At 41.6% G+C, this 26,992-nt stretch overlaps 3 protein-coding genes across 4 annotated transcripts in view; 1 reads left to right on the top strand and 2 right to left on the bottom strand.

Annotated features, from left to right (window-relative positions):
• Positions 1-175: 175 nt before the first annotated feature.
• LOC138600247 (myelin protein zero-like protein 2) lies at positions 176-2,053 on the bottom strand. The gene is made up of 4 exons (XM_069671701.1): positions 2,002-2,053; positions 837-1,006; positions 517-733; positions 176-216 (listed from the first exon to the last, which is right to left on the bottom strand). The coding sequence occupies exons 1-4, from the start codon at positions 2,051-2,053 to the stop codon at positions 176-178; spliced, it is 480 nt and encodes a 159-aa protein (XP_069527802.1).
• Positions 2,054-3,431: 1,378 nt separating this feature from the next.
• pafah1b2 (platelet-activating factor acetylhydrolase 1b, catalytic subunit 2) lies at positions 3,432-10,335 on the top strand. 2 transcript variants are annotated; one of them, XM_069677372.1, is made up of 6 exons: positions 3,432-3,485; positions 4,396-4,477; positions 5,349-5,438; positions 5,695-5,811; positions 6,755-6,877; positions 7,148-10,335. In XM_069677372.1, the coding sequence occupies exons 2-6, from the start codon at positions 4,397-4,399 to the stop codon at positions 7,424-7,426; spliced, it is 690 nt and encodes a 229-aa protein (XP_069533473.1). In that variant the 5' UTR covers positions 3,432-3,485; position 4,396; the 3' UTR covers positions 7,427-10,335. The 2 variants fall into 2 exon arrangements, with proteins under 2 accessions (XP_069533473.1, XP_069533467.1); XM_069677366.1 differs by lacking the exon at positions 3,432-3,485 and adding an exon at positions 3,770-3,938.
• Positions 10,336-19,293: 8,958 nt separating this feature from the next.
• The window catches only part of LOC138600231 (uncharacterized), a 36,808-nt gene continuing 29,109 nt past the window's right edge, over positions 19,294-26,992 (bottom strand). Inside the window, exons 6-9 of the mRNA XM_069671700.1 lie at positions 20,954-21,143; positions 20,683-20,854; positions 20,481-20,583; positions 19,294-20,391 (exon numbers count right to left, since the gene is read on the bottom strand). Coding sequence (XP_069527801.1) covers positions 20,241-20,391; positions 20,481-20,583; positions 20,683-20,854; positions 20,954-21,143 — 616 coding nt within the window. The 3' untranslated portion in view covers positions 19,294-20,240. The remainder of the gene's footprint in view (positions 20,392-20,480; positions 20,584-20,682; positions 20,855-20,953; positions 21,144-26,992) is intronic.

Below are 26,992 nucleotides of genomic sequence, written 5' to 3'. Positions count from 1 at the left end.
TATTCAAAAGTAAAAGTGACCACTGAACAACGCATGCTTACCAATGTTCTACATGAAGATTTATAGATCCTCTACATCTGATTAAACTAAACATTGTACAAACGCTTTGTTTCTAGTTGTAATAGGTCGTATAATGGCACTTTGACCGAGATAACAAGTAACAATACAACACCCTTTAAACACCCATCCAGTCAAACAGAAGCAATTGGTCGAACCCTGCAAAGGAAAAGAGAAGAAGAGAGAGTTATTTTCAGTTGTGTCACAGTTCAGGAGCATCCTAACATTAAACTGAGGGCCTACTAGGGTGACAGTCAAATCCCAACTTCTGCCTGACAGTCATCGAAACTATTAGAGCTATTAGCAACCCTGTCGTCACCTTGCACAGTTAAAAAGTTGCAAGTTAATGCGAAGTGAATGGCCATCATTGGTAAATACAAGTGGCAAAATAGGGCTCCACACTGAGTCAGGGTTTTGTTAGAATCAAAGCCTCTTCAGGGATTAGTAAAATGATCCTACTCAAAGTCTTGTTGACGACTCTGAGGACGACCTCTCCATCTCTTCCGTGCACGTCTGGTATGTTTTTAACAGTGCAGCTGTAGGTGCCCTGAAAGGCCGGAGACACCTGCTGCAGGGTGATGGAGCCGTCTTTATTCAAAACATCCCCCGACCACACCACCCGCTTTCTAAAAGGGCCTGCACTGGGAGGATATGGCCTCATCTGGTAGTGGAACACCTGAAACACACACACTTCACAGTTTAATTTTCAGAAATATATAGATTTAAAGTTCTTATGCAGGGCTGTATAAATTAATCTAAAACAACATTAATACACACACCGACTCCTCACGTGCTGAATGCAAAGGTCGGAAGGACCAGGACACTACTACAGTCGAAAGAGACACAGGATAACTGGAGCTGAAGATGCACTTCAGTTTCACATCCGTCCCGTTGACTGCTTCCACCTCAGCCGCAGTGAAAACAGATATACCTGTGACCTGTCGAATTCCTGGAGAAACAAAAACAGTAACTCACATCACACACTCCGCTCTTTGCTCTCCTTTTGTCGCTGGTTAATGATTGTGTGGGTCAGTAGAGTTCAGAGCAGAGAGTTAACTGGACAACGTGTGTTTGCCAAATAGCACCCATCAGCCTTGATCAGGGTAAATTTTTTTATTTGGACACACATGTGTTACATAAAATTCCTGCATTTACAGGAAGACTGAGACTTTATAACATGTCGTTATCAAAACCTTTTAACATTTAAAAAAGCCACAAATGGCATTTAAACAGATTTCCAGTGTGAACAAGAGCCTGACGGATTTTTATTTCAGGACAATGTGATGATGATTTTATGGTAGAACAATTAATCCGTTCAAGATATGGAGGGAGATATTGTACATTTCTGAACTGCAATAGGAACTATGTTGTTTATGCATTGCTTTTGCACTAATATACATCGGTATGTAATTTTTTATGGTTTCCCACCTCTGCAAAGGGGTGGAAAAATATCACAGAGTCCCTCATGACAAACACACCCAGCTGAGACAACCCGGCGCTGGCAAGTTCAATTTACAATCTCTTGTAAAAACCAAGAAAGCTGTTTTTTTTGTTGTTGCAAGAAATCAAAGAGAACGTCTTCATTTGTGCTGATCCTAGTGTACATTTCTCTTATCATAACCTTATAATATTAAAATAACAGTCCATACCAGCTTTAGTAGATTGAGCAGTTAAAAGGGAGTGAAGGAGCAAAATGCGCAATAAGTACAATAGTAGGATAAAAGGTTCATGGTAACAAAAATAATTACATGACATTACATAAAAATTACTTCAGTTGGAAACAAAATAGTTTTGCAAGATCTAAAAGTAGTAAACATTTTTTGTAAGTAGAAAAGACAGTTAAAAGAACAAAAGCAAACCTGTATCAAGTGCATGATTACATAACAGAGTGTTACTGTTAAAGTACTTTTGCTTTAAGGGAACAAGCAGGTTAGTCAAACTCACCTGGCACTGCAAATGCTCCCAGGAGGACAAACAGAAGAATCTTCTGATACATGGTATCAAATATGCTGCTTAAAAGTCACTTTATTGTAAGTTAGGTAAACAGAGGAGTCATAACAGCTCCACAGGGCAGACTGTGGGAACGAGGCTTTGGTGGTGAAGGTATGTTTAGCAGTTTCTGATGGGCGGAGCAGAATTAGGCTTAAAAGGAAACTTCATCATAACCTGCGCATGTACAGCAGGAAAATGGCTGTTTGGGCAATTATCACAATCATCTCAGGATACTAGTATTAAACAAATTTCCTCATATACTTTCAGAGCCAAAATGATGGCAAGGAGAGAATTGTCTTCCATTCAAATTTGATTTTATTAAACATCAATGGACATTACAACGTGTCGGCATTGTATGCAATTGTTTACAACAGGAAAACACAAGTCATTCAAAATGGAGGCTTTAAGAATTTCAACTTAAAGGATAACTTCAGGATTTTTCAACCTAGACCCTATTTTCCCATGTGTTTGTGTGTAAGTGACTAGTGGAATCAACAATTATTGAAATTGATCCAGTATTCAGGGAGGGAGCACCGGCCAGCAGCCGCGAAATGGGATGTAATGTAACTAAACAGGGCACCGGGCATATGCCAGTATACAGCCGCTAAAAGCGCTTGTTTTTGCTACTGACAGGCTTGGATCGTTATAATAAGTGTCTGACAACACTGTGGCAGCCATGCTACTTTACCTTATGCTCTCTGTTGTTGTCTGTAACCAAGTCTCGCTAACGGAGAAGTCTGGTAAAAAGTTCATTCCACTTAATTCATGCCAATTAAATAAAGCATCAAGTGGCAGACAAGCTGTTTTTGGCCACAAAGAAAACAAATGTCAATAAATGTAGCTCAAATACAGCAATGAAACAATTTCACTAACATAATGTAAGGTAGATTTTTGACCTGTGTGATTTCTGGTGTTTTTTCTTTTAAAGCATTCATTATTCAGTGAAAATGTCAACACATGTTACTGTTTTATTTTGTAACCAGTGTACCTACATATTTTTTATAGTCAATGATGTCATCACATAAGAAATAGGAAGAAGATTATGTCCAACAGTATGATGTGTTTCCAACAGTACTGGAATGCAGCATTTGATCTAACGTGACCATGATGCATTGCGATGAGACGCAGAGCGGGCTCGGATCAGAGATGGGCCTGGATGAATCAAGATGGGCCGTGATTGGAAGTGAGAGATCAGATTACTGTACATCGGTCATCAAAGATGTCGGCGTTTCTGTACGTCATCTAACACACTCAAAGGTATATTCCTCCGTAGCTGTTGTCTGACACCATCGAAAGTATCTAGTACAACGGAGAAGGAATTCGTTGTTAGGGAAACCGTTGTGAAACACCAACTTTATTCTAACCATCAACCCACCCATGATTCATTGCGGGACAAGGGATACAGGGCTTTTCTTGCCCTGCGTTCAACCTTTAAGGTAAGAGCACTAACAATCTATGCGTCAGCCTTACTCAACAAACTCTACAATTCACGGAGTGTAGCACTGTTCACGCTTATGTTACAGGTGAATTTATAGGGTTAGGTATGACTATGATAATACTTTAAGTCAATAAATATATGCAACCAGTAAGGAATTGTCGCCTGATAGACAAATCCCTTGGTAAAAAAAAATCAAAATTAATGCGTAGCTCACTGCAGTGCCCTCTGTGTTACAGCTGCTGGTAACATAACGGCACTCTCTTCGTTATAGAGTCTCTGCAGTTTGCCTTCTTGACACACCTTTTGTTGTCTCGTCTAGCTAGAGTCAGCTAACGGTTGCTAGCGAGCATCACCCGCCCTGACTACCCGCCAGCAGTGAGGTAAAGTTGGGGCAAAAAACAGCAACACTGTAGTTGAGGGAACTGAGAAGTGACGGCCGACACCCTGCCAGGTAGTTTGTGTTGTAAATTTATAACGCAGTAGTTTCTGTAAATGTTCATATTTACGACGGGCGTGTCAAACGTCAAGTATCCGAGATGCAGCCATAACAGTCTCCAGTCATTAGCAGGCTAGCCTGCTATATAGCTAGCAAACAAGCTAACGTCAGATAAACTGTTACCCAGCGGGTTTAATGCAATCTGCTCTGTGATCCATAAGCGCCCTCTTTGAAAGGGAAAGTAGCCTACATCCGTATTAGGCCAGTCTGTCTGCTGCTGTATGTTAAGCTCCTGCATCACAGCAATGGTTTCTGCTAGCTGGTGCTGATGCTTTCCTCCTTAATGTATACAGTAGCACCACCCTAAAATAGCATGATGTTGCGTGATGTTTTACTCTCACGTTGTTGTCTCTGTATAGCTATCTATCTATTGGTTGGTTTTATTGTGAATAAGACGTGATGTCTCCTGTAGGATGAGTGGTGATGAACTGAACCCGGCTGCAGTGGCTCAGATTGTAGAGGATGTGCAAGGAGATGGACGGTGGATGTCACAGGTTGGTGGCATTTCAAATTTGAGTGGGAATTGTTTTAAAAATCTTTTTGTATCATGAATAAAATACCAGATTTGTTCATGCATTTTACCATCTGGAGGGGTTGTCTTATAATTGGGCCATAACATCAATCACATACCATTTTAAATCATGTTAACACAAACATGACAACTCTAAAAAGGATGTTTTGAATTATCTATTATTACTAAATCCATCTTCAGTAGAATATTTTAGTGGTTTGTTATCATATTCTTTGTTTTAAATGTTTTACATTAGGTGCCTCTATATACAGCTCTTGGTGCTTAATAACTAAACAAAGGATGACATCCCTCTGTGACTCTGTTTTACTAATATTATTCCCACTTTAATCTCGTATGTCATAGAAATGGAAGCTTTATATCACTCATAATACCTACTCATGATGTTCATGACTGTAAAATGATCATTTAAAACAGATTTTATATTAGAAAGAGGATGTGATCTAACTCAGAAAATGTCCTGCTTATACATTTCAATCATTAATTCCCAAGGCTTGTATTTCTTTCAAAGTACTACTTTATCTAGCTCGTCTCGTGGCACCTCCTCGTAGAGCTATGTAAGGTTAATCCTCTAAAGCTAATAGGACTGAGACAGCCTCTCTGTGTCTTGTCCTCTGATGAGCTTGGAGGATTTTGTTTGACTAGAGAGGCTAACGAGTGTAATCCCACAGCTAAAAAACTCATAACACAAAGGTGTTAATGCAGACTAAAATTACTTAAATGGAATGGATTGAAGTGTATTGTTTTTTGTGAATGACATTTTTTCATTTATCTCCGCTATCTCTCACTATTATGGATCACAAGCGTTGTTGTGACGCGGCTTTGTATTTTTGCAGCACACACGATTTGTGCTGGAGTGTAAGGATGCAGAGCCTGACGTGCTTTTTGTGGGGGATTCTATGGTTCAGCTAATGCAGCAGTATGAGGTGAGACAACTTTTACCTTTTATTCACCTGGTGATTTTACTGCTCACATGGCAGGAGCATTAATATAGACAGATGGATAAATGGATGGACTTGATCGCTTCAAAAATGAGAGATGATTGTGTTACAGAAGCAGGTTATGTAGGTATTGCACTGGAATAATAATTACACTGTAAATATACACTAACAATATGAGAGAGAAATATATACATCAAAGGAAAATACATTTGACAATAACATTATTGCTTCCTGTCTGCAGGTCTGGAGGGAGTTATTCTCTCCTCTTCATGCTCTCAACTTTGGCATTGGAGGGGACACCACCTGTAACGTGCTGTGGAGGCTGCAGAACGGAGAGCTGGAGAACATCCGTCCCAAGGTGAGACAGATGAACCTTTGATAAAGATGAGATCTTTAGAGAAAGACAGACAGTTTGGAGGGCAAAATCATTTTACCAACATCTCGCATAAATATTTCTTTTACTTTCAGGTGCAGAAAAAACTCATATAACATAACATAACATGCATAAACATATAACAAATGCTTTCTTTAAAACGCCCAAAACATGTGCACGATAGGGATGGGCGATACCAAAGTTTTTTAATTCGATACGATACTGAGTACTGACCAGTACTCACCAGTACTGACCATTTACAGGAATGCATTGCTTGTACTTTGACAGACAGATTAGACACACAGTGGGGGCAAAATATGCATTTTGAATGTCCGACAGCCCACCACTAACATTTTAGTCCTGTCATGTCTCCTTAATGAAAACAAAACGTCTCGTCAGAGTTTTTATTATCAGCAATCTATTTTAAGCTCGTCAACGTCTCGTCTTTGTCATGGGAAATAGATCGTTGACGAACATTTTTCTGCATTATTTTCGTTAACGAAATGAACCGAACTGTTATGAAGTGATGCAGCTACCCATGTTTTTTTTAAATATAATATTATTATTAAAATTTTTAAGTATCCATAACACAGAATCGATCCGCCCATCCCTAGCACACACGATGGCTCTCTGACACGCACAGAGCTCACACCTACAGTTTGATGCTTTTGCAAAATCATTAATTTCACTGTCGCCGACCTCCTTATCTTGCTGGATGTTGCATGAGCAGGCAGTTTGATGGTGTGTGGTTGTCATAGAGGACACTGTTCAACCATTATCCAGATATCAACTCATTAGAAGAACTTATTCTCGCATAACAAGTGACAGAAAGTTGTTTCTGTATATGATGCTTTTGTCCCAGCTCTGGAGGTTTAAGTGTATATATTGGGAGTGAACTTGGTCTCTATCTGTGGTCTTGCTTGTCCAGGTGGTAGTGCTGTGGGTAGGAACCAACAATTATGAACATACAGCAGAGCAAGTTGCAGGAGGAATTCTCGCTGTTGCCCAGCTGCTCACCTCCCGCCTCCCCAAGGCAAAGATCGTAGTCCTGGTAAGTAGAGCTGTGGGTCTCTTGTCCCACCTCGTTGTTTTAAACAGCACATTTGACTTGGTTTAAAATTTGCTTAATATTATAGCTATTTTTTTATTGCAGGAATTCTATATAACAAAACATATGTGATATTGAAACATAAAAAAGGCTCTTTTACCCTCAAGGATGTTTCAATAAAGAAACAATCAACTTAAGTACTTAAGATCAAGGATTTCTTCTCAACACTATTGTCCTTTCTAAATGAGTCAGTAATATTTCTGCTGTCTTCAGGGTTTGTTGCCTCGAGGGGAGCGTCCCAACCCGCTGAGGGAGAAGAACGCTGCAGTAAACGGTTACCTGCGCTCCTGGCTGCCGCGCCTTGGCCAGGCTCAGTTCCTGGATGTGAGCGGAAATTTTGTCCACTCTGACGGGACAATAATCCAACAGGACATGTTTGACTTCCTCCACCTGACGTCCACAGGTTACCGCTCCATCGCCAAGCCCCTCAGCGACCTGCTGCTTCAGATACTGGAGGAGACGCCGGAGGAGAGACGGGCGTCGCTGGTTTGAGGGCGAGTGGCCGAACAGCACATTTTACCCAGAGGCATGTCTCACCTGTTGCGGGGGAGACATGTCCCTGGTATCTGGAGGAGGAAGGGCTCACTCATAGGGGGGAGGAGGCACACTGATGTGAGTGGGCCCATGAGGTGTGTGGGATCAAATTCGTGAGTGGAGAGGTGCTGAAGAGGGAGAGAGACCTCACTAAAAACATAGACACTGTGATCGCTCTAATGCTAAAGGATTTATCAGCTCTACTACTCTGAATCATAATCAGATATTCTGAAATCATGTGAAGTTAAAGTCAAAGATACAATGTGTGTTTACCTCTTTCACCTCAAACACGGAGATACAGAACAAAACACTATCTTCCTCCTTCCTCCATGTTTTGTTTGATACCCTCACACAGTTAGCTGTGCTGCGTCTCTATCAACACATGAGTCGTTCAGGGCACAAGACACTCACAGTAGGCAGAACATTATCTAACATTGTACAATGTTACAAGTCTGACCCAATGACTGTATATATAGATGGACAACGCGTCTCCATCTGCTCTCATTGTACGAAATTGAAGCCAAAATAGCCCCTGTGACGGGCGCTGACATCTTGCGATGGTGACGTCATTTGGAGCCAGAGCTGCACAGTAGAGATCGGCAGGTGGAGCCGCGGTAGCCACTTCGTCTAACCAAAACACTCACTTAACTTACCGTGTTAGTCTGAAGCAGACGTTCACAGATATGTAAACTTCAATGACTGTAGTGATTGTTTTAGTTGCGTCTCCTCTCACCGTTCCTCCTCTACTCTGCTAGTCTGGAACAGATCGGCTGCAGGAGCTGTATTTGTCAACAGAGCTGTCAATCATCCTTTTTACAGCATCAAATAACTAATTAAAAACAAACCTGTCAGAAAAATGAACACTAGGATGTAATTCAGCATAATAACCAACTATAATGACAGAACCATGTTTGAGAAACATGTATTTGACTTGTATTTTGATTTATAGTTTGACTCATGTCCCATCTGTTAACATGGAGGAGGCGGGCTTTATGACCCATACTGCAGCCAGTCAGCAGGGGGCGCTCCAAACGTTCTGGCTTCACTTTCAGGGAGCTTTCATGTCGTCCATCTTTTTATACAGTCTATGGTCCGACCAGTATGCTACAGAGCAGTGGTTCCCAACACCAGGGTCAAGGCCCAACAAGGTGTCACAGATTATTTAAGGGACAAGAAGGGAAACAAATTGTCTGTTACACAAAATTCTGTTTTTGTTTTCTCTTGTGGAATTCTGCACACTTCTACCTCTTATCAAATCCTAAAATTGAAACAATCTGAAAGCTAAAAGATTCTTCGGTTTTAAAATGCTTACTTTAATTGACGGTTAGTCAATCAGGATGGGAACCACTGCTGCAGAGGAGCTGCTGCTGAGTGTAGTCATGTGAAGCAAATAATTCACACGGACGCATACAGTCGTTCTTTATGTGTAGAAGTTCATACAAGGACAAAAACAAGGAGCACTTATTCTACTAAAATTTTCACTTTTGAACACAGTGTGCAAACACTAGGAAGTCTTTTGAACCTGTTAATGAATATGAACTAGATCAGTGTACATCTGGAGACCAGTCAACGCCACACACACAACAGATCACTAACTGTTCAAACCTGATGTTGGTTTTCGCTGCACGCACGTTTTTAGCATCAGCTTTAGAGTAGACGATGTATTAAATGAGTAAGTATCATGTAATCAAACATATTAGTGATGTTAAACTGTTCAATCTGATAATCTACGTATGTCTATCGAACACGGCAAACTCTGCTGCTTATGTGCAAAGCTTCTCACACATCCAGCAAGTGTATTTACATTGTATTTATATTGAATTTACAGAATTTGCATCCAGATAAATCTGCTGCGACTTAAAAATAAGTGCACATTTGAAATATTTTGTAATGCTCAACTGCCAGCTTTTAAAATTGTGCTTCTTGACTGTGTCCTTATATCTGTTAAAGGACATATTTTTATAGAAAAACATGTTTAAACACACTCTACTGAGGCCATCATAATGAATTCAGTCATGTAGTAAAAAGTGGTTGTCACATGCAAGAACCTGTCTTCTTGCTTTTAGCTCAAATTGCTAATCAAAAAGTTATTTGTTATAAACATACAGAAGGATTTGGGAGATACAGCTGTCTCTTTCTACGTCTCTATTTCACACTAAAACATCCGATTACTCAGTCTGACACTAAACTCTGACCAGCGCAGGCTCTCTCTCCCTCTCCCTCCTAAATAATCTACAGTATTTTCTCCTTATTCTGTTTCTCACCTCCTCTTTATTTCTCTTCCTCTTACACCTGTAGTCGACTCTCACCTGGCACCTCCCACCCTGTGACCTGACATCTCTCCTTGCTGTAGTTACTGTATATTTTTAGCATTCAAAAGTAGCCACATGGTTCAGCTACTGAACACCGCTATTCTGAATATCGTCACGCTAAATGCTAAAAAGCAACCACAGGTCATGTAAAGAAAAACCATTCGTCTGTGAGCTTATACTGTAGCTGTTTCCTCTTGACTTGGCTTTTGTTGAGTCTCTTGTCGAGCATCGAATTATCCGACGTTACTGCTGTCTTAAGCTCCGCACATCAGCGTGCTGTGTTATAAATATAAATAGTGTATGTGTGCGTGCCTTAAGTGTTCATGGGGACGGTTGTGTACAGTTAAAGTATGTGTGGTGCTGGATTGTGAAAGTAAGTTGGACGTGTGAGTGTGTAGAAGTGACCCCAGTTGTACATATGAGACGTGAAGCTCGAGGAAACGATGTTTGAAGGAGTCTGTGTTTGGTGCGATGCGGCGCTTGCACTGTGTTGGCTCGTTGTCACGTTACTGAGGTAAAGCATTCCAATAATAAAAAACAAAACAAGGATCTGAACATGTGTTGCAGTCTGTGTTTCTTCATATTATATATAATTTAATATATCATAATGCTCCGTTAAGTCCTGAACTTGTATGCTGCAGTACCGTTTGCTCACCCGCAGAGGGAGCCAACCTCTCATAGACCCAGATTGATAAAGACAGTTACAAGCCTCGCTGCTTGTTTCCCGCCTCCTCTTGTTGAGCTACAATTCCTTATTGCCCAATTAAATTCACTTTCACTAAGTTTATCTCTCTAATGTTGTAATAATTCACAAACAGCTCTCGGAGGCGATGGAGACTCCTGTTTAAACATCCTCATTAAACATTTAGTGAGGCGTGTTGGAGTGTATGTGACCGCTTTCTAGCTGTAAAACACTTAAAGCATACACTTACCTTTGATGTTGCTCTCATTAGTTTTAACTGTGAACCTAAACCGTCCTAATGTGGCTGAAACAGTTGATCCACCTGGAGGCCTGCATGTTTGAAGCACTGTAAAAACTAAGCTGAAGTCTAGATTAAAACTATGAGTTAACGTCTCTTACAGGATTGAGGGGGGAAAAATATGTTAATTTCTCACTAGTTTTTCCATCTTAAAGCGTTTTAATGCTGTAAAAATAAGGAGAAAAAACACAAATCTGCATCACCTGAAGTGGTAAAAGAAAAATGTTTTAAAGCACATTAAACATCTAGGGGAAATAAAAAATACACACGTGACGGCCCTTTCTCCACAGCTTGTACATTTCCATCCACGCTCTACATGTTTAGACTTCCACTGAGCCGGATCTAAATATCCTTTTAATGTTTTTAAAACTCTTAAATCTGCCCATGTGGACTCTAGATAAACATTTGACTTCTTCGTCTAGCCACACGCAGTCTGAAAATGAGAAACGATAACTTTCTAATCCCAGCAGAGCCATGAAGCGTCACCGACAAGTCAGCTACACCCTGATAAAATCTACATCTTGCTGTGTGTGTTGTTCCTGCTCCACTGACCTGTTTAAATCTGGATTAACAAGCTGGGCTGTGCCGGGAGACTGCAGCAGTTAGCATCTGAAGGGCCTGTATGAGCGGAGAGGACACATTAAATCATGATTAGATGAACGCTCACACCTTTTAAAGGGGTTAGTTTATGTGTGAACCTGCGGGGTCAGGGTTTGTTGCACGCTGCCATATGTGATAAATGATGCCCTGGTTATTACATGCATCTGAGCGTTAGACCTGTATGTCATGTGCTGCACAGTAAAGGTTTTATAGTGTATCTAATAAGACAGAGAAGAGGCTCAGCAGCGACACTGATCAGATAAAATTCCTGCTTATTTACCACTTAAGCTGTGACGTGTTTTTATGCATTTTGTCCCGAATGGAATGTGTCTGAAAATGCTGTTTATTATAATCTTTGACTCGATGCCCTCTTTAATGAAATATTCCTTAAACTCAATTTACCTCCTTAAAAGTAACTTGCCTTGTTTGCCTCTAAACGACATAAATTCCCTCACGAGTTCAGTTTTATTTGATCAGGATGACTCGTCTGCTGGCATGATGTCCCTCAGATGTAGTTTTATTGACATCATAAATCATGAGCCTTGTAGGAGCATGTTTGTGACAGCGCCGTGACCCTGTAAAATAAACGTCACATGATGGTTTAACTCAAGATTGTACAATTTCAGAGGAAATGAAATACAGAAGTTTTGGTGATGAAAGCAGAAGTTTGAAAGGCCGAAACCTCTGATGAAAACTTGCTTTTTTAGTTTTATGTTGCGCAGCAGAGTTTGTATTTACAGGCATTCAAATCTGCATTATCTGTTACCAAGAGACATTTTTATTGGGAGGTAGAAATGTGATTCTGCCTGAGGTAGTCACTACTTTCAGCCAGCAGAGGGCCCTCATGAGCAAAGTCAAATGTACTTAAAAGTATAATTTTCCGAGAAAAATAAAATATAATATAAATCTATTTAAATTTATCGTCACTTATGGGCCTCTATACATGTGTGTTGGTGAGTGTGTGTGCAGACCCTCGTGAGACCCTTCCCTCTGCATCTATTCTGTTTGACGTTTTCAGGAGGGCCGCTGTTGTGGTTCCCTGAGCCAATCACAGCGCATAGGTGAGTGTGGGAGTGGTTCAAATTAGCAACTGGGCCCCATTCAGACCTGCAAACATGGCGAAAGAGCGACCAAGAGTTGGCCTTCTTTCTGTTGGACAGGTAGGTGCCTCAAACCAGGTAGGACAAGCTAACCAGCGGTTAGCATTCTAGCACAACAGTTAGCATTCTAGCGCAACAGTTAGTATGCTAGCGCAAAGGTAACCGTGATGCTGTCGGTGTAAGCTTGGCGGGGTGGGCGCGTTCTCGCACGACAGAGTGAGCTTCTGGTGATGAAGAGCGCAGCATGAGGGGCCCAGTTTGAATGTGTTGTTGACAAAATGCAAGAAAAAAATCCTACTTATTATACCTTTAAGTATTTGGGAGTTTGTGGAGGTATTTATTCAATAATTTAAGTTTAATCAATTTTAAACTTAACACATACAAAATAGATTCAACCTCAGTTACATCTCCACTGTTTCATTGCATGCTTTATGAGCAGAATATTACAAGAAAGAATGAAAATGTGACTTATCTTCCTCAGCTTTTGCAGTAAATGTTTGAATCGAGTCAGGATTTTGGGAAAAAATGTGCACACAATTAACAAACTATTAAATATCATTGTCGAATATGTAACTCTGTGTCTATAAAACCACTCCAGAATACATAAACAGACAAAAGGTCACATCACCTTAACTAAGAAGCCCCTCCTCCTCCTGTCTAAAGCACTTCACAGCTTCACTGCAGCAGCTATTCTTAGACAATAAGGTGCAAGATGGTCACAGTTGGTTTATTAGGTGATAGACTGCAGCACAAAGTGTTGAAATCAAAATGAAGCCTTTCACAGGTTTTCTCAGAGAAATCTGAAAGACTGTTTAAACCAAGGCAGCTTCTCCCCAGGGTGAGCTTTGAGGAGCGAAGAGGGTCTTTAGTTCGGAGCTTTTCAACCTGTCTCGCTGCTTTAACAGCTTTGTCCTCCTCTCGTGGTGTTTGAAAGACGGCTTCACCTCTCAGATCTCAATATTTGGCCTCAAACCAGCAGTTCAGAGGGGAAACACCTGCTTCCTGACTCACATTACACACTTTCACACCTGATACTCCTGTGACCTGCCTCTGTCACCCTCTCGTCATTCAGTGCCGCCGCATACAGAGCTAATGAGACATACAATCAAACCGCAGCAGCACCTCCTTTGTGGCTCAGGATCAGCCTTATTCTTGTCTGAGTCATTCACACACAAATGCAGTCTTCATGTTGACTTCAGCCTGGAGGTGAAATATATCGTAGCTGATGTGACATTCATGCTTAATCATTGAGAGTCTGAAAACCTGCAGTCTCCAGCTGCAAGAGTGACTCTCTGCTTCATGAGAACAGTCTTTAAAAACAGCACTCGAGCGTAACTACTCCTCCCTGTGAAGCAAAAGATTGCAGACATCCGGTGCATAATTTGCCTCTCGGGCTGCAAAAACAGCCACTTTACCTGCATTACTGTTACACCATCTTTGCCTCACTCGAGCAGCGCAGAAGAAACCCAGGGGGCGTTTCGACCTGGACATCGAGATTCATTAAAACTCATTGATTCCTGCGCTGCACCTCTTGATAACTGTCTTTGTCCTGCAGCTAATTCAGCAGGTCTCAGGTCAGGGTCAGGCTGCTCTCTTCACAGCCTTTTCACTGAAGGCGATCTGTTCTTGACTGACTGCAGCCTTTTGTGGCGTCTCTGAATGACCTTGGACTGACATCGCTCGGCTGCATACAAACAAAGGCAGATTAACAAAGCTTCTGCTGTCAATAAAAGTCTGCACGCTTACACGTAGAAGCAGATGTTTTGATGTTTAAATGTAATTCAGAATGAAATACTCGACGTGACAGAACGCCCTTTGGCCTATTTAGGTCTACAGACATCACCGTGCCTTAACCTGTGTTTTCTCTTCAAACCTATTGTCTGTTTTTCTCTCCCTCCATGACTCCTCTCACTTTTCCTCCCCCCTCGTTTTATTCACAAGCATTGTAAGTCTTGAAAGGGAGGTGTCATTCGTTACCTCAGCTTAGACATTTCCTACAAAGCCTACACGCCTACAAAGCAAATTCAAGTTGTATTCCCCTCTCGTCTTTGAACAGATGTATATTGTAAGAGAGGATTAGTGTTGTCAAAATATCTGTGATATGAATTCAAAGGCAGAGGACTTAAATCCTCGAGGACTGTTTGTGTCATTGAAGAGAAAACTGGAGCTGAATTGTACTTTATATCCATTATACAATATCTATGTTTGCTTAAATGTTTGTATATGTTCAGTTCATTCTTAGTTATTGAGACAGAAACAGAACATCCCCTAATCAGAGTCCTGCTGAGCTAACAGAGAAAGTTAGCATGCTACTGTACATGTGTCTTTATATGAGGCCGTATGAGACGGCTCATAGGAGTCACTGATGGTGCCACAGTGTCTTTCACTGGGTTCCCACATGCAAGCATTGCAAGTTCCAACAAATCCTCCTAATGAACTTTTAATGCGCTCTCGAATAACACGCAGAAGCTTTTTCTGGTGATATGCCAATAAAGGCAGGGCGACATTGTTTCTCTTTGCCTTCCAAAACCGTCACAAATACGCCTAAATAAATTAGCTTTCAGTCCGATAATGTAGAGCGACATAAAGTTAAGAAAACTATACTTTAAAATGGAACTAATTCAAAATTAGGACGATACTTTCACTATTATATAAGTGCAGTGAAAGTGTGCAGTCATTGATAGTGGAGGTCTAGTAGTGTGCATTAATATTCCTATGGAACTATGCCTTGTTGAAATTACATAGATTTTTCACACAGTCATCAAATGTGATGTGTTAATTTTTCCCAATGTTTAGATTTAAATAGCTCAATAAAGAGGATTTTATAATGCCTGTGAGATATATTACTATTTATACTATTTAAGCATGTGCAAATAATAAATAAAAAGAATAATAAATAAGTGATAGAAAATAAGGGCTGCATGGTGTTAGTGCTGTCGCCTCACAGTTAGAAGGTTCCAGGTTTGAATCCCGCTTCAAACGAAGTGTGTGGTTGTTCTCCCCTGTGCATGCATGGGTTCCTCTGGGTGCTCAGGCTGCTGGTTAATTGGTGACTCTAAAAAAAAATTGCCCGCAGGTGTGAGTGTGAAAGGTTGTCCGTCTCTATGTGTCAGCCCTGTGATTGACTGACGATCGGTCTAGGGTGCAACCCCGCCTCTCGCCCACTGTCACTGGGCTTGGCTCCAGCCCCCCCGCGTGACCCTGAACAGGATTAGCGGTATAGATAAACATAAGGAATGGACAGAAATTAAGAGTGTAAACATTTTAATTTAATTCATAAGCTGAGGGGAGCTTTACCATCACATTCACAGTAATAACAATGTGGTTAAAAATAACAACCTTGACTGTGGATTGGATCCCGGAAACAAAGTATGATGTTATGTTGACCCGTGTTTTCCACCAGCCTCCTCCTGACGCAGTCACCTGACTTCCTGCTTTTCTCCTGCCATATTAAGTACAGATGCTAAAGGGCTTTGTCACTTGAATATAGACATTTTGGGAACTTGCTGAAACGATGCTGATGTGTTCTTGGATCTCTGCAGCCTGACACAACTTTTTCCACTACCTCAGTCAGATTCCTTAACCAGTGTCCTACCTGACTGACTGTGCTGACCGTAGCATTAGTTCTGGCCTGATAAACACACTGAAAGGCCACTGCACTTACTGGACTTGTGAGGTCTGAACTTCTGAACTGTAGTTGAGTCTGTTTGGTTCAAATGTTGGGTCAATAACTTTCCTATCATGGCTCAAAAAAGTACTTCTCCTGTTCCTCAGTTTTCAAGGGTGTAACATCCTTCCTCTTGAGACAAAACTTTTTTAGAAGAGTTACTACATTTTAAAATGACCTTTAAATGGCCTTTAATGTTCTCAGGCCTCTACTGTATACACTGGAGCACTTGCTCAACAGCACAGTTGAGGCTATTGAAGGAGGAGAAGGTGTTTCATCGGCTTCCCCATTCACATTTTCACCAGCCGACAGTATTAACACCAACATCTCTCCAGTCATAAGGCAACGTCTTTGGCTATCAGTCGCCCCCGTTATGCCCCTGTATGGAAACAGAGTACATTCCTCTGCTGTGCTGCCAGCGATGTGTCGGAGTTTCCACAGTTTCATTAAAACCCTGATGGAATGAAAAAAAAATAGCTCCTGCATCAAAAAGGCCGAGCGTCACTGATCTGTTAATGATTAGCTGTAGAAACGTTTAAGAGATCCAAGCAGGGAGATAAGGATAAAAAAAGAAGCACAAAGTGAAATGTTAGTTTTAGCTTGTTAGGGGAATATTTCAAAGGTGATAAATGATTTTATCTGCTGTCCACTCTCAAAGTCAGTTACTTTTTTGTTATTAAGGTAAACTGTTAGGTTTTACAGTTTGAGTTTCACCTTGGGTATAGTTGTCATAAATTAATAATTAGCTATAGAGACCAAAACTTTTGTTTGTACCAGTCTGTGAACATGTTTAATTCTGCTGTAATGTTGGACGTTTTATTATGGGACCTAATGGGGATCGGCTCACTTTTGGAGCCTGCCTCTAGTGGCCACTTGAGGAACTGCAGTTTTGGCCCCGTAGGTTGCCTCTTGGTCCGACAGACATCACCATGGTTCTCTTACAACTCAGTGAATCCCAAGAGGCACCATCTTTACTTAGATTTACAGACATGATTAATTAGTGAATCATTACCTACCACCGAGTCTCCAAAATGATGCGCACATTAATCATTGATAAGTCACACCTCACTACAGTGACACAAACAATAACTGATAAGATTACAAAGACGGCAGTAAATTACATTTGCTGAAGGTTGTTAGCTCAGTCAGTCAATAAATGATGAAGTGAAAGTCATCGGTGCAGCAGAGCTCCTGACACAATTAAGGGTGAAGGAATCACATCTGTCAAACATCGACTTTTATCGCCTCAGAGATGAAAGGTGGTGAAACAACAGAGTCACACATTTCTGAAATAAAGCCATGATTTACTTTTATTCTGGATTTTACTCCCTAAAAACAGAAAAACCTTGGAATTAGTTGGTGATGTGAAATTGATGTATCTTTTATTGATATGCTTACCGACGCAGTTTGAAAAACAAATATAGCTTGTTTATTTGAAGGTCACATGATCATTGAAACACTTGATTCTATTTAAACTCATTCTCTTTAATTGTCATTAAAAATTCCTGAATCTGCGTCGTGTCCGCCCACTATGCATAAGGTTTCTCCTTTCGTAAAATTACAGCTGAAAACAAAACACGTCTCTGCCATCGTTTAGCGGCAACTTGTTGAAACTTAGCTAGCTTGAAATTTAGCAATTAGTAGTAGTAACGTTAACGTTAGTAGTCAGTAGGGAGTTTGTGAAAATGACGATGACGGTTACAGCTGGCTTGCACATAATGATATGCATAGCGTCACCCCATCCATTAAAGGGATTGGCTCCTTAGGTTTGTGATGTCACAAACCAGCCAATCTGAAAACGTGTTGTTCAGCCTGTCCTTGGTACACTGCAGTTTAAAAGCAGACAGGCCCAGCCGTGGAGATGACTGCTTATGTTGTCCCTGATATCTCTTGTAGCACATGAGAAACACCACATGGAGATGTTTACAAGGTTAAACACTTGATTTTCACCAGAGGGGGGGCTTTTTTTGGCATTATTTAAAATGAAGCTGGGATAATGGCTGCAGCCCCACAGAGACTAATGTACTGCAGATTTATTACCAGTAGTGTTAGCTTTAATATTCAGGACATTATAAATGAGTAATGATCAGAAGCAGGTAGGTGCTGTAAAAAGCCTTTTGTGACTGCACAGTGATCAAGCATGTAAGAGGAATCATTTCATGCTTTTATTGTGAAAATAGAAAGAACCTTAGAATAAAAAAATACCCTCTCTTGCTTTGAGTAACATCTTTCAGTCCAGTCATCATAAAAAGATTCACACATATTTACTGTATATATATTTAAACTGCAGGATGGTCAACCTATGTATACTAAATCTGTCCCTATCTGTAAGACATTCAATATTATATATAAAGGCGATCCAGCTAAAAGGCCACCACATTAACGGACTATCCCACTTTTACCTATTAATTCTTCCATGTCAAAACTTGTAACACAGTTTCCTGTAAACAGACAAAGAACAAAAAGGAAGTCTTTAGTTTGCCCTCGCTCTGCAGTGATCCCTCCTTTTTTGGAAGCGCTCTCTCATGTCTTCAGTCCTCTGTTCTGTTTGACCTCTCCCGACCTCTGCCACCTTCTGTCTTTGACTCCATCTGGAGTTTTTTTAAAGAACCACTTCCTCTTGTTGTGTTTTAAAACCTCTTCCCCCTATCACAAACAACATATGTTTGTTTTCTCTTTTCCCCTTCCTGCTTTTCTTCTCTATCGCTGGCCTTTTTCTGAGTCAGTTCATGCTGAACAGATTAGCTGGTACTCAAGCAAAAACAGAGAATAAACAAAACCTTGGCAGGAGACAGTGATAGTCCTCCTCTGAGTCTCCCTTGTTTCTCTCTTTCTCTCCAACCAGGCAAAAACTCGGCCAGGAAAAATCTAGATTTTATCCCCACCCAGCATCACTCCCTCCCATCGTTCCTCTCCTCCCACATACGCAGCATATAACATCTGCTTATCTGTGTGTGGAGGCTCAGAGCAAACAGGGCCTATAGTTACCTGCACAAACTCTGACATGTTTATTATGGGTTGCTATGTACATGAGTTAATCTCTTGTTCTGTTTGCCCACTGCCACCAGGCTGTGAGGAATCACAGTGACTGTGCTTGATACTATTATTAGTAGACGCAGAAAGCCCTACTACTAAACCAGACACTATATTCACCACACAAGAGGCCTTTTTACAGGAAAATCAACTTTATTTCACAATCATCCTCATTATAAAGACGTATTAAACTCTAAAAATAGGTCCAACAATTGATTAGAGATTAGTTAATGAGAGCGTCTAACTGCAGATTGTGTTATGGAGCAAATAAAACACACATGACTGCATTTTCTTTGTAAAACCAGGCTTTCTAATATAACACATACCCGACTACACCAGTGTACTTGAATGCTGTAACCTTGTAACTTCAAATTTTGTGCTTAACGTTATCGGCTGCCGCGTGTTCAGTTCATCCCTGACCACTAATGAGACTTGAAACTTGCTTAAAAAAAAGGTAATCATTCAAAACTCGCCTTCACGGTGCGTTCAAGGACACCCTGATCTCCAAGAGAGGTGAGAAGTTGTCGCAAGAACGATTGGCAGACGAACAAAAGCAACAAATAAATAATGGATGTGTTTGTTTCATCCATTAAAGATTCTCGCCTCTCCGACATGGGAGTGTCCTTGAATACACCGACAGGCTATGTTTTGGGTTCCTGACTGTCTGCTGCAATTATTATTAAACAAAGCAAACTAAATGTTGAATGTGATGTATCACTCCTCTTAAGTGGGTTACAAGCCTCTGCAAGTTGACTCTTATAGTGAACTGAAATTAAGTGAAACCTCTGGTTTAACATCTTCTGGTTTGCACTAATGGAAAGCAAACATGCAAAACAACTGGAATGATTTGTTAAGAAAAATAGTATTTACAATGAATTATGTAAAAATGCAGCTTTCTGTCTAAGTGTGTGACGTGTATGTGCACATTTGTTGGTCCCAGTTTTGGTCCAGTTTAGTCTCGGAAACAGTCAGGTGGCGTTTCTCCTCATGGTAAGAGTTTCTCTGTCCTCGCTGCCCCGTCAGAGAGCAGAAGAAGGAAGGAGTGTCCCGGAGGAAGAGGAGGAGGGGTTTGGCTCAGATTCAGGGGTTGTTGATGATCTGCCGGGGTAGTCCGTATCCCGTCATTCCAGCTTGAGATGCTCCTTTGTTTGTGCCCATTTGCAGGCCGATGACATTTTTGCCTTCGGTCAGCTGCTCGTCTGAGAAATCTCTTCTGTTCTCCTGAGCTTTCCTGCTCGCACACGGACACACAATCATTCCTCAGCACTCAAATGAAACATCCTTTGATTGAACACGTAGAAACTTGTTCATACAACTCACCTGTGGAACCAGTTGGGGTTTCCTTTGTAAGTCCCATCACCCTTTGTGACAGCCAGACAACCCAGAGCCATCAGGGTCCTCTGAACAGCAGCCATGTCTTTCACTGAAAAAAATGCAACAATCTCACATGATTAGACACCAAGTACGGAGATATATGATACTAAATGTAGATAGTCATTAACAAGACTGCTGGTTGTCTTACTTTCATACAAGTCTACGGTTTGAAACATGTCCGTCTTGGTGACTCCGTAGCTCTCAGCCGCTTTGAGGAACAGAGATATTAGCTCCATCTGCTTAAAGGCCATACCGGAGCTCTTGATGGTCTTGATCGGCTTGTTGCATGCATACAAGCTGTTGATGAGCTCACACAGCACCTACACACACACAGAAGAAGAAGATCATCCCTCTGAGTACAATGTAAGCAATGAAAAAAAAAAGGTCTGTATTTAGATTCTTGCCAGCCCAAAACTCACACATCCATCCTTGAGCCAGGTCTGGAAGCCGGTCTTTCCGGGCTCAGGCCGGCCGACTTTAGAGTCACACTGGGCCATGATCCACTCCACCAGCCGCTCCTCCAGCTCCGGGTCGTATTTACTATCGATCTTGTTCTGCACATCGCGGGTTAAACCGTAGGACGGGCCTTTGTTTGCCATGCTGATCCTTCTGGGAGGGAGAGGTAGAGTTAGATTGGCAGGTGAGCAAACTGTACTCCCCGTCTGTGTCCTTGAGTCCTTTTCAATGTGCCCTGCTTACACAGCTGAATCTGTTGAATGTGTCTACAGCTAGCTTAGTTAGCTTAGCTTATAGACTAGAAATGGGGGAAACAGCTAGCCTTGCTCAGTTCAAACAGCACTTCCAAAACTCACAAATCAACACACTGTATCCTGTGTCAAAACTACAATTGAGCTGCAGGAAGTAACTGCCCCCGGTCAAACAACAGTCTGACACACAATCCTCTGTACAACTGTGAGGCTTTGTTCGTACACTTGTTTGGATTTGAGCAGATTAAACAAATGAGGAATCACATGTTAATGAAGGGGAACTTTAAGCTGGGAGGCGCCTTTGTTTCCTGTGGATTGAACCAGCCTTGCTTTTTCCAGTCTTTATGCTAAGCTAAGCTAAGCTACGCTAAGCAACTGCTGGCTGTAGTCTAATATACAACAGACACATATTTTAGAGTGGCACCAGTCTGCTCATCTGCGTCTACACCAGAAAGTGAATAACCATATTGGCCAAAATGTTGAACTGTCCCTTTAAGGCTAGAATCATGTAGTTTTAGGTGATGAGGGACGAAGACAGTGAAGAGTCAAGGACAGATTGAATGTAGCATAAACACTTGTGTGTCTGCTTTTTGAATCGTGTGCGTCTGTTATCCAGATCATGACTGTGTTGTTACACAGGTTACACAGGTTACACACGTTACACACGTTCGTTGACTGTGACATTTTATGTTGGTGAGAACGACGATGTTAAAAGCCTCTCAGAATAAAAGCCTGCTGTTCTCTGTTACTAATAATGTGTTTCATTTATTAATGCAGTTTGAGCTTCCTGTTGGCTGCAGCTGCACTGCCCCACTGCCTGCATCCTGTTTGCACATTGAACTGTCACTTCCTTCCTCCCTCCCTGACAAAGGTAGTTATGTGTGTACAAGGCTCTAAACAAAACAACACACTGCAGCTCACCATGGGAACGGCCTTTACGAAACAATAAAAAAGCTGCGTTGGATCAAGACAGTCTGAGACGTTACATGCTAACCGCCACGCTGCTGTTATTGCTTTAACGGATCTGAATAACAGAGTTACATAACTCAATCTGACTTGTAGGAGGGCAGATAACATATGGAGATGTTTAAAGCTGATAGGAAAATCCTCCCGCTCTTACTTCTCTTTGCCATGTGCACAAATGTGTGGTATGCATACGTGATGCCAGTATGGGGAAAGTACATTTTAGTTTGAAAAGGCTGGAGGTACCATGTGTGATGTCTGCATCTGTGCTTTGTTTCTGCACGAACACTGGCTTTTATAGGAGACTTAAAGTGCTTTTGATCCCCCAGGGCAGAAAGGCACACCTTTTACATCCCTCGCAAAAACACAGGCTTTTCAGCGTTACACAATATGTGTTGATAGTTTGACAAATCGTCTTCGTGTCTACCAGCCTTCCATCGACCATAGATCACACTTTGGGCTCTGTTTATTGTCTGCGATTGCGATGGTTGATTGAGAATCTGGATCCGTCCTTTAAGCTCAGTTATTTCCAAAAAACAAGGGTGCAGTTATCGTCTAAACAAACTGTTGGAGTGCCTCTTTCCCAATCATAAGATTGTCCATCTGTGTGTGTGCTGGCACGCCCTGCGAGCATCCAGCAGCTGCAAACATCTGGACTTATCTCTCGTGTAGTGCACAAAGAGGGAGAGAATACTCCTACAGATTTAATCTAACCTGCACTTTAACCTCTCATCTACACATTGTTACCACTGATTGGATATCACATGACGACATCACAACCTCTCTTCTCTGTGCATTTAAAGCATACCATACGTCTATCAGCTCCATCGTAAAGTTGAGTGCAATCTAGCATGTTAGAACAGGCCATTCATGCACAGTGTGTACAGGTGTTTGTTTAGGATTACATAAAGGTTCACACTGTAGAAATGAACAGGGAGTGGCCTGGTAGTGACAGGGAACATGTTGTAATCATGGAGTGACGGCTACAACCTCCCACCAAAAACAAGATGTCGACAAACATCTGTGTGAGGTCACTGAGTTGATTGATAACAATGGGCAATAAAAAAAAAGGTTGATGCTTTGATTTGCGATCATTAGATGTGCGTCACTGAATTATATTTGTTTCTCTTTAATGTGTCTCAATCCTGGACCCTTGCTCAGTCGGTGCCTCATGCTCAACACACACCCAATTAGCTTTGAGGCTTCTGACTGCGTGTGGGTCTTGTCATCTACTTATTTATTATGACCTCTAGCTATTAACAGCCTACCCTACAACAAGTGTAATTAGCTTGTCTCGTAGTTTACTTTGAAGAGCCTCCCTGTTCTGGTAGTATATGTTTCAAGTACAAGTCAAAAAAAGCTGGAGAAACATCCCACTTTAACGTCTAACCATCATTATTCAAACACTAATAAGTAGAAAAACTACCGTAAAAGGATGAAACCATCTCGATGAATGCGTATTTCTAAACCTTCAGTAGACTAGGAGTCTGAGCATGGCCTCCATTTATCCTCTGCTCCACCTTTACACACCTGACTCTAAGTTATCCCCCTTAGCTCCTCTTTGCCATTTTAGGCTTAAGTGAATCACTCAAAAACAGTTGTTAGTTTAATGTTCGTCATTCTCACCCCCCGCCCAAATTCTTCAACTTTTGTATCATAGTAACTCCTCGCAGTCATCCGGTCCGTGATGTTTCACAACCTTCTTGGCACCGGTGCTGCATGAAACATCATGAGTCGTTACTCTCCGCGTCAAGATGAAACCCTATAAACTCATAAAGTGTTACTGTGATTCATTCAGCTCAGCGTGAGACTGAAGGCTGTGATCTAAATCTATAATTCACAGTGTTCATGTTTGACTGTATCCTGCACAGCTGCTGCTAGTTCAGCACTTTGTGAGTCCGCTGTGTCGCTGAGAACAGCCTGAAAACCGCCTGAAGTCTTTAAGTTGTCTCTCCGGGACGTAAAACTTTACCGCGGTCCATAAATGTGACACCATATGTGACAAACACATGCATGAGTTTTACAGCAATACCCTGAACCAGGAGCGAGCACACATTCAACTAGAATAGAACATATTATTAGACAGCACGGGGAGATTTGTCGGAGGCCTGAACCTCTGAATCTGTGAGGCCTCGCATTTTGCAGAGAGAGAGGAGAGGGAAGATAAGAAGCTGGATTTTATAACACAAGAATGTACAGACTAGCGGGTCAGTCAGGAGGCATCTAATCCACGCGGAAAGAGCTGAACATTAACCCAGCCTGAAATCCTTTAATGATCAAACATGAGGAGAAGGAAGGAGACAGAGCGAGGCGGCGAGGGTGGGGTGCAGAGAATCATACTTGACACTTCTTTTTTTCTTGTTTCCTGCACAGAGTGAGCCGCAAAGTCAAAGCAGCGACGAAATCCTGCCAGAAAACTGAGATTGAAGAATGAAGAAGAAGAAGAAGAGGAGGAGGAGGAGTGTTTACTTACTTTGTGTCGTAGCTTTCAGGTGAATACAGGTGAGTTTGGGCTTCAGATGTCGTATCCCCGCTCTTCTTCTTCTTCCCTCACTACAGAGACTGCCAACATAAATACAGCAAACACCCTCGTCTGAAATATATGACTTCACCACAGTCAACAGAAATAGAGAGAGGAAGCAGGAGAGAGAGAGAGAGAGACGTCCTCCTATTTCACTCTATGACCCGCCCCCTTTCTGCTCTTTCTCTGTTTCCCCACTCAGATTGTAATTCCTTATTTAGGAGAAGGACGGGAAGGAAAAAGAGGGCATGTGACTGGAGAGTTTTGGTGTGGTCACTGAAAGGAATTCTCCAAATTTCTGCCTCCACCACTAAAGAACGAGACAGGATTAAGAGAGAGGGAGGGTGGGAGGGGTGATTAAATCCTGGAGAATAGTGCAGTGTGAGGGAGCACAGGAAGGGAGCTGCAGTAATTAGAGAGCAGAGACGCACATGTGGGAGATTATTCATCGCTTTAATTCAATCTGGTGATGTCTGTGGTCTCTGAAATGTGTCTGAAAATGAAACAGGAAGTGAAGCAGCTCTGGAATGTCAGCCCCCCTCCTCTCCTCCGCTCTGTTCAGCTTCATGTCAAGAGGAAGCTGAAAGCAACGGGTCACAACGCATCAGGACATTTTCCCCTCTAACGATGTGAATTCTGCCTCTTGTCCCCGTGCACAGAAGCTACACTTGTCCATCAAGGCGTCTCCATGAAGACGTGATACTCTGAGACATTCCTACATCAGCTCCCGTCTGCAGGGGCGAGTCAGGACCTGGCAGGGCTTTTGAGATATCACGATGACATCAGAGGTGAAAACAATGTTAGGAGTTGGCAATACGAGAAGCCCAACGGGCGTGAGTATGTGGGTGTAAAGAAAAGCTGGGACACGTTCATGTCAGTTTCAGGAGAATCAGTTATGAGTCTCATACTCAAACAAGACATCTACAGGGTTAATGATTATTGATTATGACAAGCAGAGAGCGGTTTCATGGCAGGAGAGTATTTCCTGTTTTCTGCACACAAGCCGCAACTACAGAACTTCACTTTCACTGGTTTGATTAGTCATTATTTGAGTTTGGTTTAAGTCGTATTACTATTAGCCACAAGTGAACTCAAGTTCAAAAGAACACAACGTGAAGAAGAACAGGAACGTAAAATTAAGTCTGTTGTTGTTGTTTGTTTTTAGATACAAATTAAATCAAAAGCAGCCTTTGGTACGGAGGATTTAAAATGCCAACAGTAAAACTAATGAAAAAATAAATTAAATCATGCTGCCCTCTGGTGTGCAACACTGGCATGCATTACAGTCTCTGGTCAGTCTCCCCCTGGTCAGGCTCCTCGCCGCGGCAGGGGGGGTATTATGCTAATTTCATGCACTCTGTGATACCTGTTGAGTAGCTTAGCGTAATTTACAGTTACAAAAACTGCTCATTTTTCTCACACTGGTGCTCTGTGCAGGCCCTCATACAGCCTCTGCCTGAAACGACTCAGTCAGCTCTGTCCCTTTAAGAAACCCCGCCCCTACAAGCCAGCTTTCTTCTGATTGGCCAGCTCTCCGAAGTCTGCTGAGGTTGCACTTATGTAGAAAAAACTGTGTGAAACCTGGCGTTCACAGCAGCCTGCAGACTTTAGTTACAGATTTGAAACTTCACCCACGTTTAGTCTGGACATCCAACATTGAAACATTTTATATATGTCTTAAAATGTGAAACAGCATAATACCCCCTCTGTCACATCTCTACATGCAATTTGGCTTAGAGTAAGCGCTAACTTAACTAGCCTCAGTGTGTTTCTTGGTTTATGATAACCACTCAAGTTAGTGCTGACAATAAGATACATAAAATCTTATCACTTACCGACATCACAGCAGAGCTAACCATTTAATTAAAAGCAGATTAACGGGAGGAGACGCCGAAGCAACACTTTATTCAAAATTACAAATGGTTAACGGCTAAGCTGTGATGAACGTGCACTCAGTCTTCTAGTCTGGGGACGTGCACACAGCAGCATAACATACTCCCATATTGCAAACTCAAAAAAATCAATAATATCTTATAAAGTGAAACGAGTCTGTGAATTAAAAGTACAGAAAACTCAGTGTCAGCAAGTAAAAAGTGTCAGTTAATTTAAGTAGAGACAATGTTTGACAGAGCACCGGTGCCACCTAAAGAACAAAACATCTTCAAGATTGTTACTTTGATGTCGCAAGAAAAATTCATGTCTCAGTGAAGAAAGTTAATTCAGTTATTAAAGAGAAAAAAGCTGAGTCACTTTGATATACAGCACTT

The sequence above is a fragment of the Semicossyphus pulcher genome, unplaced genomic scaffold (genome assembly GCF_022749685.1).
Source record: "Semicossyphus pulcher isolate SPU_LCO1_2020_fin unplaced genomic scaffold, fSemPul1.0.p SCAF_10, whole genome shotgun sequence".
NCBI lineage: Eukaryota > Metazoa > Chordata > Actinopteri > Labriformes > Labridae > Semicossyphus > Semicossyphus pulcher.
This window is presented reverse-complemented; position numbering and strand designations above follow the sequence as displayed.